We start from the raw sequence: 14,344 nt of genomic DNA, 5'->3' as shown, positions 1-14,344 counted from the left end.
TCAAAGGGGGAAGGGAGTCGAGAAAAATTCTCCCAATTCTCCCACCAGGAAACTTAACTTCCCTGCAACTGCACTATCCACTATGGTTATCACATAATTCCACTCTGAATCCTGGTACAAACTCAGCTGGCTCCCCTGTGCAGGGCCCCCCAGAAATATCTACATCATCATCATCTAATGCAGGGGTCCTCAAACTTTAAACAGGGTTACAGTTCTCTGTTCCTCAGGCTGTTGGAGGGCCAGATTATAATTTAAAAATATATATGAACAAATGTATCTTATTTCAAAGTAAAAAAGGGGGGCAAATACAATATTTAAAATGAACAAGTACAGTTAAACCAATAGTCTTTTCAGTATTTCAATGGGAACTATGGGCATGCTTTGGAAGGCTGTAATTTGATGAACCTTGCCCAAGACTGAGAGGAGGAATTGAGAGACAGAGAGAAGGAGGGGAGTCAGAAAGTGCTGCTTATATCCCACATGTACACTGCGGGCCCTGGATAAGTCTGTGGCTAAGCAGGCCAGGCAGTGGCAGCAAAAACACCCAGATAAATATTTGAGGTGGGCTGCATGTGACCCGCAGGCCATAGTTTGAATGCCCCTGTTAATGATTAGATGATCATAACCATTGAATCAAAAATCAGTCCACTGATAGGAAAATATTTTTGATAGCCATCTCAAGAACTAATTAGTTCAAAAATACTGGAAACTTGTATGTATCACCAGACAACTGAATTTATAAGGTTCCTTTCACTTGCTCTTAAACATAACAACACACCATCAGCCATTAACAACCACTTCTCCAGGGAACTTAATGATCTGTTTGCTGCTTCCTGCACTCTGAGTGTCAAAATTTCCTTAACTCATGAATCACTCGCTAAACATGGACCGAGTTAACAATGAACATTTCCATTAGGTGATTCTGTATATGATACATTTGATTTCTGCTTCACAGGAAGAGGGGAAAAATACTCAAATTGATCATAAAATATTCGTGTGAAATAGAGGTTTTTGGATTTTTTGGCTTGGGTTCGGGAGCCACTCCCGATGGTGCTCAGGGGTCACTCCTGGCTTTGCACTCAGAAATTGCTCCTGGGCAAGGTAGAGGGATCATAAGGGATGCCAGGGATTGAACCCAGGTTGGTCCTGGGTAGGCCAAGTGCAAGGCAAATGCCCTACCCACTGTGCTATTGCTCTGGCTCTTAGAGGTTATTTTTTGGGTTTTTTGTTTTCTTTCTTTCCTTTTTTTTTTTTTTTAATGAACCCTTTTTCTTACAATATGCATCTCTTTCTCCAGGAGGCAAGTTTCTGGAGAAAGGGACTCTGAAACAAGGCTGCCTTCAGAGGGCTCTGAGGCCAGGCTAGATTGAGAATAGACGGGGTAATTCAGGAGATGGGGGCACTGCAAAGTGAGTGCGTTCCTGTTTCCTGATGTCCCCCAAAGAAAACAATTCTACTCAGAACAGGAACCCCATCATCCCTCTCAGGCCCTGGCTGTGTCCATGAGCTTTGCATGGCTTGGAAATAGAGCACTGTGACCCTGGTCGCAGATGAGTCCCAGAACTTAAATATAGGGATTTAGACAAGGATGTGTGTGTGTGTGTGTGTGTGTGTGTGTGTGTGTGTGTGTGTAGTCAGATTCTCTGCCTTTGTCCAAGAATTAATTCAAGGACAGATATTATTAGCAACAATAGAAAGATGGGAGGGAAAATAAAATTGATCCCCCAAGAGGTGGACAAAATCACGGGAGCCAGCAGTAGTTTGGGGAGGGAGGGTTTTAAGAAGAGAGCTGATAAAGGGGTGGAATCTGCATTAGGGTTAAAGCATGTGGAGCACAATATGGCCCTGCTACAGCCCCCTACATTTTTGAGGATTACAGGTTCACTCACACATCACATGTATCTTTCACACCCAATTATGTGGGGATCTATTTGCTTTAAAATGTATTTTAGAATCAAGAAGGGAAGAAATGAACAGGTCCCAGGATTGCTTGAGCTGGTTTTCTGAAGTCTTTACCAAGACCTCTAGATGGTATTTAGTACAGACATGGGACAAGGGCCTCTCATTTTTTTCTTTCTTTTTTTTAATTTTTATTTTGATCATAATGGCTTACATATCTTTCACAGTAGTATTTTAGGAACACATTAACATTGAATCAGGGGAACACCCATCACCAAATTTGTCCTCTGCCCATCCCAGTTACCTTTCCGCAACCCATATACCCCACCATCACCCCCCGGGCTGCCAGAGTAGGTGGTCCCCTCTTTGTCTAGCTTACTATTAGTGATCATATATCTGTTTGGTCCTGGTACCCTCCCTTGTTTCCCCTCTATTTAAGAGGTGGAGCTAAATAAATCGAGTTATGTGGTTTTGTTTGAAGGAAAGAAAAGCAATAGAATGGGGTGCAAAATAAGAAAAATAAATTAAAAAAGGAAGTCAAATACGCTGAAAATGGGCAGAGTCCTTCTAGAGGCTTTCAACCTCAGTTTGAGCAAGGACATGAAAAAGGTAATTGAGACACCACAACAATACAGAAAGAAATATCAAATTAAATATTCAGTGAGCACTACAGCAATAAAGACAAGCACCACACAATAGTCTCTTTTCTGAAATCAAATCATGCCAGAGTGCACAAAGAAAGAGAAAGATAAGATAAAATAAAATAAAATAAAATCAGAGACATCTACTTCAATTTCTACACCAAAATAAAGATGTCAAAAAAATCGATCAATCAATAAATAAATATTGGAAAAATAATTATTTTGTGACTTTTTTTTCTTTTTTTCCCCTGCATAGGCACATAAACTATTGGGGATATTATAGAGGAAATTCCCTTGGGGCTCTCATTTCTAACAGCAGCTTCTTACCTACCTCATATCTCCTAGTGCACAAACTCCTAACCCTCTCCCAAACTTAAAAGCAGGTGGACTTTTGGCTTTCCACCAAGCTGCCTTGCCTTGGTGTGATCTTGACCAAGGTGGATTAACCTTCTTGGATCTAGATCCATGCCAGGGTGAGGGGTTGTGCTCTTCCCACCAGGGGTTAGCTCTGCATTTACAGCTCTGGAGCAGAGGGGAATCCATGAGGCTGCATTAGCCCAGAGTAAATTAAAAATCTTATTTTAGGAGGCCAGAACAATAACAGTGAATAGAATGTTTGCCTTGCACATAGCCAACCCATGTTTATTGAATGGAGTTTGTGTGTTCCACACTCCCCAGAGGGGAAAAGGGAATCCCATGACTGCTGTCTGGGTAGGACAAGAGACACTGGTCTGGTAGCAATTCCCTGCAATAAATAATCCACACAGGAAGGTTTAGCAGGCAAGAAACTCACACTGCAAGCTGTGGAAGTAAGCCCTGGGCATGTGGAGTTTGGTCCAAATAAATGAAGTTAACTTATGCATGAAATATCGTCCTTGAATTTAAACATGAATGGGCACAATTGTTGTTCAAATAAAACACAAAACGGAGCAGCTCCATCTCAGGCTCACAACTTCCCAGCAGTCTGACTCTTAGAAGGGAGATTAAGTTCATAATTGGGTACCAACAACATGTGATGTATGGGCGAGTGTGGATCAGGAGCCTGGTGTGGCTGTTTCTCCATGGGCTCCAAGCCAGAGGTTCTTGGGAGAGCAAAGAACATAAGGGTGGAAAGAGGGGCTAGGATTGGGGCTGCCTTGACCATGGTGAAAGAGGCATGGGGCTGTCTTGGCTATGACAGAAAAGAACATGGAGTTATGTTGCCATGACTGTAAGGGCAAATGCTCTTTCCACAGAAACAGCAACAGTCTTGCAGCATCATCCACAGCCTGAGGGTGAGCCAGCAGCAGGAAATGAGCAAATTTGTGAACCTTCCCAGCATCGAGACCACACAGCCCAGTGAGGACACGCACGCCAATAGCCAAGACATTGGCATGCAACCTGAGGTAAGGTTTCCAGGGTGCTTCCTCCCGGCCACTACAGGTCTTTACACAGAAGAGAACTGCCTTAGTGCTGCTGTTCAAGTGACTGTTTCAGAGACAGGGACTCTGTTTTGAAGCTTTAAAAAAACAGCACTGGGCCATGTTGGTTCACTTATGTCTGTGCCTTTGGCATCCAGCTGTCTACCAAGGTTATTTGAAAATATTTGCATTTATAGGCTAGAGAGATTATACGGCAGGTAGGGCACTTGCCTTACATGAAGTTGACTTGGGTTCAATCCCAGGCACCCTTACGATACCCTGAGCCTACTTGGAGTGATCTTTAAGCACAGAGCCAAAAGTAAAGCCTGAGCACCACTGGGTGTGGTAAAAAAACAAACAAACGTGTGTATATCTGTGTATACAAATATATATGCATCATATGTAGGTATTTGTATGACATTAAAAATAGTGATCCTCTGAAATCCTGGAGATTTTTGGGGGGTCTTCTACAGTGTTCGTATAAACTCTACATTTGTGAAGGCATCATTGGAACCCAACTCTGGAGAATATGGTCTGCCTAAAGGTCTGCCCTAAGACTCTTCTCTTCTACCAAGCCACAGAGATTTGCCAACTGTGTGCCAACCTTTATCACTGACCAACAAATTCCTCAAAGTGCCCCATTCTGAAGACTTCAATCTTTGCTACCTGGAATTTGAGATGTTCCCTCGACCTGCCCATGAGGTCTTTATTTTTCTAACTATTTTGCACCTTTTGAGGGGGGTCACAGCTGGCGGCGCTCAGGGGTTACTCCTGGCTCTACACTCAGAAATCACTCCTGGCGAGCTCAGGGGACCATATGGGATGCCAGGATTTGAACCACTGCCCATCCTGGATCGACTGCATTGCGCCTTTTTTTTTTTTTTTTTTTACTTATCTGAGGCCCCATGGCAAACAATACTGTTTCTGGTAGCTCTGGCTTTACTTTCTCAACTCAGTCCTCACTACTGTTGGAAAAGGCGAGGGAGCCTGGCTGGCACCCTGGGGAGACTCAGGAGAACATGGGTGTGGGCACTGTCCTGGGGAAACTGGGGCTGGGCCAGCACCCTAACGCACACCCCAGGCAGTGATCAGAACTTGGCATCAAAGGGACACCTTTGGGCCAGCCAGGAACTGCCACATGAGCTCAAAGACCATCGGACAGTGCTGAGATCTCCTGTTCCATAGTCCTGGGAGTCCCACCCTACATGGATCTTTTGGTCCACACCCCACACACACACCCCGCTTCTCCTTGGCAGGGCTTTGTGGCCAAGTGGGGACAGGACAGCATGACCAAGAAATGGACTGAGGAGTGAAAGCGGAAGTTATAGAATTTTTTATTCAAAAAATAAAAAGATGTAGGGGTCAGAGCAATAGGACAGCATGTAGGGCACTTTCCTTCCATGTAGCTGACCTGGATTTAATCCCTGGCATAGCATAAAGAGGGTCCCCTGGGCACCACCAGGTGTAATTCCTGAGTGCAAAGCCAGGAGTAAGTCCTGAGCATTGCTGGGTTTGGCACAAAAGGGAATGAATGAATGAATGAATGAATGACTATATATATAAATTAATTTTTAAAAAGCCCAAGCCGCATAACAAGCATGAGTAGGGACTGTGGAAGGTGCTGGAAACCCGCAGGCCACTTTCTCCCAGAATGCAGACAGCTTCTAGCAGAACCTGCTACCCATCTACCTTGTTTACTGCCCAACTCTCCGGGCTGGTCAGTCTACTTCCTTCCTGGAAAATGACCTCCTGCCCTGATCAGTGGGCGTGTCCCCAGGAATGGAGGAGATGTGGCCTAGGGTGAAGGAAATTTGGGGAGCAACCGAGAAAAGGTCTCCATTTTATGTTTATTTTGGAGTCACACCTGGCAATGCTCAGGGCCTATACCTGGCTCTCTGCTCACTCCTGGAAGTGCTCAGATGACCTTATGGGAATGGGCCTGAGTCAGCCATATGGATTCAAATGCTCTACCCACTATACTCTCTCTCTCTGATTCCCTTTTAGCCCATGGTCCCTGGCTACTGGATCTTTGTAAATGCCTTTACCCATTTCACTCTTCCTTTCATGACGGACATTGTAGCTTTCTTCTGTTTTGCATCTTTTCTTTTCTGGGGTTCTCCCAAGCAGTGCAGAATAGGGGGAAGATCAGAGTCCCACTCATGCAAAACATGCACTTCTGACCCCTGTTCTACGTGTGTGAGAGCCTGGTTTGATGCCCAGCATCACATAGCCCCTCAAATGTGCAAAGGACCTATTTTTTTCTTGCCTTTTCTTGACAAGGGAGTGTCAGCGCCAGAGATTACTCCTAGCCCTGCACTCAGGAATCACTCTGCGCAGTGCAGTGCAGTGCTCGGAGGACTCTGTGAGGCCAGGAATTGAATTCAGATTGACTATGCGCTAGGCAAATGCCTGTTCTCCCTACTGAACAATGGGGCCAGTCACTCCTCTTTATTTTTTAAAAGAGGATGAGGGTCCCTTGGAACACAAAAACACAATACAGAAAAGCCCTCTATACTCCTATGTTCTTCACAGCAGTATTTACAATAGCCAGAATCTGGAAATAACCCAAATACCCAAGAATAGATGAGCGGATAAAGAAACTTTACACATTTACACAATGGAATATTATGCAGCTTTCAGGAAAAATGAAGTTATGAAATTTGATTACACCTTGATAGACATGGAGAGTATTATGCTGAGTTAGAGTTAAAAGGGAGAAGGGTAGACATAGAATAATCTCAGTCATTTGTAGGATATAAGAAAAAAAGTTAGTATGGTAATAATACCCAGAGGCAATAGGGATGAAGGCCAGGAAGATCTTTATGGTAACAAGCTTGCCACAAAGCGGTGAAGGAAGTTAGGGCAAAGAAGGGACCACGATGGCTATGTAGTGGGAATAGACTACTCGTGACAATAATTGAGAGTTATTACTGAAGGTCAGTCAGACAGGACAGTCATTCCAGTGCCTGATTCTTGACTTTACAGAGCAGCAGTCAGCAGCAGCTTCTGAGCCCCACGCTGTCAGACCGAGGTGGGAGTCGACAGGATGCTTCAGATGCTGGGAAACCACAAAGGAAGTTTGGGCAGTGGCGTTTGCCCTCAGGTGCGTATTGGAGTCTTTTCTCCACATCAGCTACACCAGGAGTCCTGGAATACAAATTGTACATCTGCATGTGAAGTTCTTTACAAATGGGTCAAGTGTGAACACCATATTCCCTTCTCAAAAGTTGTGCTCCTAAAATAATTGCACTACACAGAAGGACACTGGTTCTGATTTGCACAAACCGGGGCTGAGAGCCAGCAGCCAGGAACAGAGATGTGAGAGTCAGGATCTAGAAGGGAAGAACTATTTCCAAGCTTTCCATGCACATTGGAGGCTCCTCCAATAGGCAGAGTCTGTAAAGGGAGAGGCATATTGGATACAATGATCAGAAGTGATGGAGCATGAGGGGTCTGAACTCAGTGAAATGAATCCAGGTAGAAAGAAAGACAAGCACTGTCAGAATCCACTCATGTGTGAAAGAAACCAAGCAAATAATACAACACAAAACAAACACCAGCTTTTTGATCCAGAGAACAGATCGGCAGAGGGAGAGCAGGGAAAGTCCAAAGAACGAGAAGGGTGGTCATTTTTCCATGATGGAGGGAAATTAACTTCTGGTGGGAATCAGAATATCAAAATGCAATTGATACATGAGACATATGTGATGATATTAGCCCATTATGTACTTATAATGTGTTTTTCTACTTTTAAAAAAAAGTGAAAAATTCCTCAGGCTTCTCAAAGAACATCATTAATGTAAAATAACATAAATATGTTATGATATTGTATGCTAGTCACTATTCTAAGTTAAGCATATGGTTAATCCTCATATGCTTTTAATCCTCCTATTTCTTTTTTTTTTCTTTTTTTTTGTGTGTGGTTTTTGGGTCACACCCGGCAGTGCTCAGGGGTTATTCCTGGTTCCAGGCTCAGAAATTGCTCCTGGCAGGCACGGGGGACCATATGGGACGCTGGGATTTGAACCGATGACCTCCTGCATGAAAGGCAAATGCCTTACCTCCATGCTATCTCTCCAGCCCCTAATCCTCCTATTTCTATTTAACCCATTTTTTAATTGAGGTACTGTTAATTATCCTTTTCATACAGCCATTGTTTCAACACCAGTGTCCCACTCCCAGCCTTCCCTCCCATGTAAATTCTGTTCCCAATGCCAGTTGATCAAATGAATTTACTGGATATCTTTATTTGTACAAGCATATCAATATTAAAAATTAATATGAATAATTATGCGCTAACACATTTTAAAATGTACTTGAAATCAATAAATCCTACAAATGTAAGATATAGTAAAAGTGAGGAGAATGAAGAAAATATTAAGGAGGGACTCCGAATTGGCCTATAAAAGTACAAGTGTCTTTTATGCTAAGAAAGGAAACATTGTCTTTATGTCAGGAAATAACTATTGATAATGCTTAAGTATCTTCATTATTAAGTAAAAGGCTGCAATGAAACTCTATGGGTGTGAAAGCAAAAATGTCTAATTAGACATAGAGCATGCAATATAAATGAAACATTACTTCATTATTAAAAAGTACCTTAGTAAGGTAGGAGTAAACTAATCATTCTTAATCTAGTAGAAGGCAACCATAAGCATTATGCATGAATACAATACTCACTGCCAAGTGCAGAGAAGTTTTTTGTTTGTCTTTAAAAGGGATCCTTTAATGCTTCTTGCAAACTTGCTTTCAAGGTTATGAATTGCCAAGTGGTTGTCTGTCCCTGAGCTCTGTATTGTTCCTTCAAATAATCTAGCTGGATAAAGTATTCTTGGTGGCATGTTCACTTCATTGAGCTCTTGTACTGTATCCTTCATTCTCTTCTGGCTTGTAGCATCTTTTGATAGATTTTTGTGTGAGTCTTATGGGATTTCCTTTGTATCTAAGTTCCTTTTTTAATCTTGCTGTTTTCAAGATTCTGTCTTTGGCTTTTGTTATTCTAAATACAATGCATCTTGAAGTTTTATATTTGAGTCATTATTTTCCTTAATATTTTTGGGTTTTGTTTTTGTTAATTGTTGGGACCCTTTGGGTGTCTTGTAAATGAAAGCCTCCACTTGGGGAAATTATTATCTATGATTTCTTTAACTATTTTTCTTCATTGATTTCAGCTTCCTGTTGGGGACGCTGATGATTCTTATGTTGTTCCCTTTAAGCTCACCCCACAGTTCTATCATGTATTGTTCATTTATTTTTAAACTTTTTTCCTTTATTTTGTTGTTGTCTAGAAGGTTTCTTCATATGACCTTGGAGCTGCCTGATCTTTTCCTCAGCTGTTGTTATTCTTCTTATACCTTATATTGAGGTTTTTAATCTCTGACCATGCACTTCATTTCTGTCATTTTTTAAATTTACTTTATTTAAAAAGCTTGTATCACAAACTTGACATAAGTGATCATAATACATTGTTTCTAGATATGTTGGAGCAAAATTATTTTTAAAAAATAAATAAAGAGGGGCTGCTGTGTGGCACTAGAGGTAAGGCAATTTGCCTTGCAAGCACTAACCTAGGATGGACTGCGGTTCCATCCCCCATCGTCCCATATGCACCCCCTCAAGACAGGAGCAGATTCTGAGCGCATAGCCAGGAGTAACCCCTGAGTGTCAAATGGGTGTGCCCCCCAAAAAATAAATAAGAAAAGAAGAAACATAAAAATAAAAAGAAGTACAGGAACTACCAAATTTGAAAATTTTTTGTATTTCCAATGAGGTCATTAAGTAATGTTTTGTTGCTATTGACCATTCAGTTATTTCATTTGTTTTTAAACATTTGGTGGCTTCACATTTCTGTCAGTTTTCTCATTTTCACTGTCATACTTTCTTGTGCTTTGCTGACTACCTGTACCAACATTTCTTTGAGCTCATTAAGCATCATAAACCAGGTGCCACTGAAATCATTCTCTGAGAATTTAAAGAGCGAGTTGGGGTTGATGCCGGTTGAACCTTCTATGTTAATGTTTTCACTTTTAGAGCTTGATGGGATTCTAAGTATCTTCACTCTTGTGTTCACTGTGCTCCTACAGTGATGAGGTTGAATCTTGGGATTCTGAGAATCTCTTGGGATTAGGTTGAGAGTAGCTTTTTATTACTTTTTCTGCCAGTCTTCACCATGCAGGAAATATAATTGTGCACAGTATGAGATTTGATGAGTAAACTTTTTGTACAACTGCATATATGGCCGTGTGGTTCAGGAGATGTTGAGCTGGGCCTGTTAATGTGGTGGAGATATGCCACGGAAGTTTCTGTGACTTACTGTAGATAGAAGGGAAGGGGATACACTTCTGGTTTCCAAAAGCATCTAGAGATGTCTTCTGGGAGATCATTCTCTCTGGGAAAGGGGGGCAAGGGAGAAAACTGGGGCTCAGGAGATATTGACAATCCTCACATTTCTAGAGTTTTTTACATTTTATTGATTCAGTGAGAGAATTTGCTTCAGGGAGGCCAGGTTTTGTTGATTTCAAGGGTAGACTCTAAGACACAAAAGCATTCATTCTAGAGAATATACACATTCCATTATTTATTGCAGCACATACAACAATACTTAAGTTGTGGTATCAACACAGGAGTCCACAATGGAGTGGATAATGAATGTGATATATAGATATAGATATAGATATTGATATACAGAATGAAATACCACACAGCTACAAAAAAAGAAGAGATCATGTAATTCACTATAACTTCAATGGGATAGGAGAATATCTTTTTTTTTTTGGTTTTGGGGCCACACCCGGCAGTGCTCAGGAGTTACTCCTGGCTGTCTGCTCAGATATAGCTCCTGGCAGGCACGGGGGACCATATGGGACACCGGGATTCGAACCAACCACCTTTGGTCCTGGATTGGCTGCTTGCAAGGCAAACTCCGCTGTGCTATCTCTCCGGGCCCAGGAGAATATCTTGATAATTGAAGTATGTCAAAAGAATGACAAATACCAAATGATATACTATATATCTGTGACATATAGAATAATAGGACAAAGGTATGCAAAGTATCAATGACAGAATTCCTTTGATTAAGGAAATTCGAGGGTTAGATCAGGAAAAAGACCAATGAGGTGGAATAAAAAGAAGTGATGGGAAATGAGAAGTGAAAGGACCCTTATCACATTGGTGGTGTGAAGAGGAGGTACAGAGACAATACTGCAAGCTGGATAACCACTTCCAAAAAAATAATATCAGTCCAGACTATCATAGCCAAACTTAAAAATGTGTCTATTGAGAATGTAGGCTGGGGAGTGGGAAGAAACCTAGGGCACTGATGAAGGGAAGTTAACACTAGGGGTGGGATTTGTATTATATACAAAAAACCTGTTATGAACAATTTTGTGAATAATTATGCCAGGGGAAGAGTAATAGTATAGCAGGTAGAGCATTTGCTTTACAAAAAAATTATGGGTCTGATCTCCAGCCTCCCATGTGGTCCCTGAGCACTATGGGCATGACTCCTGAGTATACAGAATCAGAAGTAACCTCTGAGTATTGATGGGTATAACCCCCAAAGCAAAAATAAATAAATAATGTTGCCTTAATTTTACAAAAATTTTACTCCAACAAAAGGAGAAAGCCACACAGAGTTTTTTGATGTGATTTTCTTTGCACATAATTGACCCCAATAACAATTAGGAACTACCTCCCACTCACCCAATTGATGAGAAAACCTTCTGTCCAATCCAGGGAGAAATAGGTAACTGCAAACTCATCGTTTTGATGGAGCAGAGACAGTGAAATATCCCATTTGGAGGAAAAACTTCTTCAATGAATCTTAAACCCAGAGAGAAACCTGCTTCCCCATATCAAGGAATTCATTCAGGGACACAGGGGGCCCCTCCTAGCCATGTTGGGAAAGATGGAAGCAGGAGTGAGTAGGTGGTGGGGCCAGGTCATGAATCTGAAATCACAGGATGAGTGGGTTCAACTTCATCAGGCAGGCAATTAGGAACCTGGACAATTTCCGAGCAAGGCTGAATATTTGGCATCCTAGCTTCCGGATTTTGACTTGGCAGCAGAGTGAAGAGTGAACTGTCTCTGGCAGAGCCTGCAGCAGGATGATGGGGTAGGAGTCTGGTCCAGAGAGAATGGGGATGTGCACAAGGCCACTGGCAGTGGGCCAAATGCTCAAGGGACAGAGAGGAGATAGTATCTCGGGGATAGTCCTGAGTATTCACTTATATGAGTGTCACAAAGGACCAAAGTTGCTCCCACAAGAGCTCAAGGCTAGGAGGCCCAGTGGCAGAAGGGGGATAATTGAAGAGACATGTTATTGGGGATATGCTGATGATGAAGAGGCAGCAGACAAGGAAAGAAATTTGACAGGGCCTCGCAATGTGTCAAGTTTCATGCATGCATTTTTTCCTTCTCTTTCAAAAACAAAATTGTATATTTTAAAGATGCCTAAAGTGGTATTTTGTCAAACAAGAACATGCTGAAATGCTTACCATGGCCAAGTTAATTAACACATCTATCCCCTCCCATGACTGGCCATTGTGTGCAGTGGGAATATGTGAGACGAACTCTCTTAGTGAGTTTCTTGTCTACACTGAGTGTTGGGAACTCTTGTCACGCTGCACATTAGATCTTAGGATTTAGTCACCTTCCTTAGCCCCAACCTGGTTCTCCTTGACCAACATTGTCCCCCTCCCTTTCCTCTTTCTTCCCTCCAGCTACCACCCTTCAATTTTCTTCTTCTGTGAATTTGACCCTGTTGAGATTCTACTTATAAGTGAGAGCCTGCAGTGTTTTCCTTTGGTGCATGACTGGTTTTAACTTGTTACGGCATTATGTCCAGGGTGTTATGTTCTTGATTAAGTTTATGCTTTCACTGATGTTATGACTAAATCACATTTGTGCATGTGTGAGTATACATCATATTTTTCTTATCCATTCATCCTTGATGGGCATTGAGGTTGCTTCCACTTTCTGGTGTTGTGAATGTTCATGTTCATGCTGCCATGAATATGAGTGTTCAGAAATCTTGATGATGGTAATTTACTTCCTTTGGATAAATACCTTGAAGGGAGATGATTGGATCTCTTGACAGTTATGTTTTACATTATCTTAGGCTATCATATTGAGTCTGTTTTTAATCTCCCAACAGCCCAATGAGAAAATATGCATTTCTTGATTTTACAGTTGTGGAAATGGGTTCAGAGACATGATATTACCCATGGTTTCATGTTAGCATGACTGTGGAACCCCATAGCCATGACATAAACCATAAGTATTCATACACACAAACTTATTTATTCAGACACATCCCTCAAAGGTATTCCTTCACCCAACTTTAAATTTCTCTAGGGATCACTCCTTTATTACTACTACACTTCCATTTAGTTTTACACCCCCAAAATGATTTGCTCACATTTCTTCCCATACCCACTCAGCCTCTTTATTTTTCCATTCATTTAGTTCCACTGTTCCTTCTGGACATTTGTTTTCTCTTTACATGCACATAGTCACACAGCACCTTATTATAAGTCAAGCTGCCTAATTTGGAATATTCTGTGAATTTTTGGCTTCCCTAAAGATCTCAGGGGACCAGGGACAAGTAGCATTCCTCAACCTCACCATACAAAGATATCACTAGCTTGCTACTAAGCATGTACAAATAGGACTTGTTCTCCAAAGCATTAGTAACAGTCTAGTATGATTTTGAAGAAATAACATGCAATGGGTTCAAACAAAACCAAGTAGTTCATAGCATTCTCCTCCATCCCACAGCACCAAAGCCTATAAGCCACTCTGTGTCCTCAGTCAACCTGCGCTTTGGAGGACGGACCACAATGAAATCAGTCGTGTGCAAAATGAACCCCATGACGGATGCTGCTTCTTGTGGTTCTGAAGTCAAGAAGTGGTGGACCCGACAACTGACTGTGGAGAGTGATGAAAGTGGGGATGACCTTCTGGATATTTAGGAGGAAAATGATGGAGAGGACAGTCCAATGGTCAAAGCCATCATCTCTGCTCTCCTCCTATGCCCAGTGAGCATCCATCATTGAAACCTCATTTAACTGCAACTTGTCTCAAAATTTTCTTACAAGGATTTTTTTTGTTCTGCCATTCAAAGACAATAAAAATGTTGTGTATAATAAGATATGATAATCCTACATCTTCAAGAAATGTTGTATATTGTCTCTACTGGGGGGTAATATTAGGAATTCTAACAACCCCAGCTGTAGATCAGTCATGAGTGTCACATACTCTGTCTAGGTAACCTAGGGTGTATTTTTATGTAAGGCTTTCCTGTACTATACTCCCTATAACCTAGAAAAGAGTGCTAAACCCGGGTGACTAATGTCTCTGATCTAGAATCTATAGAGCCTTTGTTTATATTTCCACCCTTCCAGT

At 41.7% G+C, this 14,344-nt stretch overlaps 1 protein-coding gene across 1 annotated transcript in view; it reads left to right on the top strand.

Annotated features, from left to right (window-relative positions):
* Positions 1 to 14,046, top strand: part of NALCN (sodium leak channel, non-selective) — a 306,322-nt gene extending 292,276 nt beyond the window's left edge. The window contains exons 42-44 of the mRNA XM_049778612.1: positions 3,776 to 3,925; positions 6,926 to 7,043; positions 13,718 to 14,046. Of these exons, the coding sequence (XP_049634569.1) occupies positions 3,776 to 3,925; positions 6,926 to 7,043; positions 13,718 to 13,911 (462 nt within the window). The 3' untranslated portion in view covers positions 13,912 to 14,046. The remainder of the gene's footprint in view (positions 1 to 3,775; positions 3,926 to 6,925; positions 7,044 to 13,717) is intronic.
* Positions 14,047 to 14,344: the final 298 nt, after the last annotated feature.

Source organism: Suncus etruscus, chromosome 8 (genome assembly GCF_024139225.1).
Source record: "Suncus etruscus isolate mSunEtr1 chromosome 8, mSunEtr1.pri.cur, whole genome shotgun sequence".
In the NCBI taxonomy this organism is placed as follows: domain Eukaryota; kingdom Metazoa; phylum Chordata; class Mammalia; order Eulipotyphla; family Soricidae; genus Suncus; species Suncus etruscus.
This window is presented reverse-complemented; position numbering and strand designations above follow the sequence as displayed.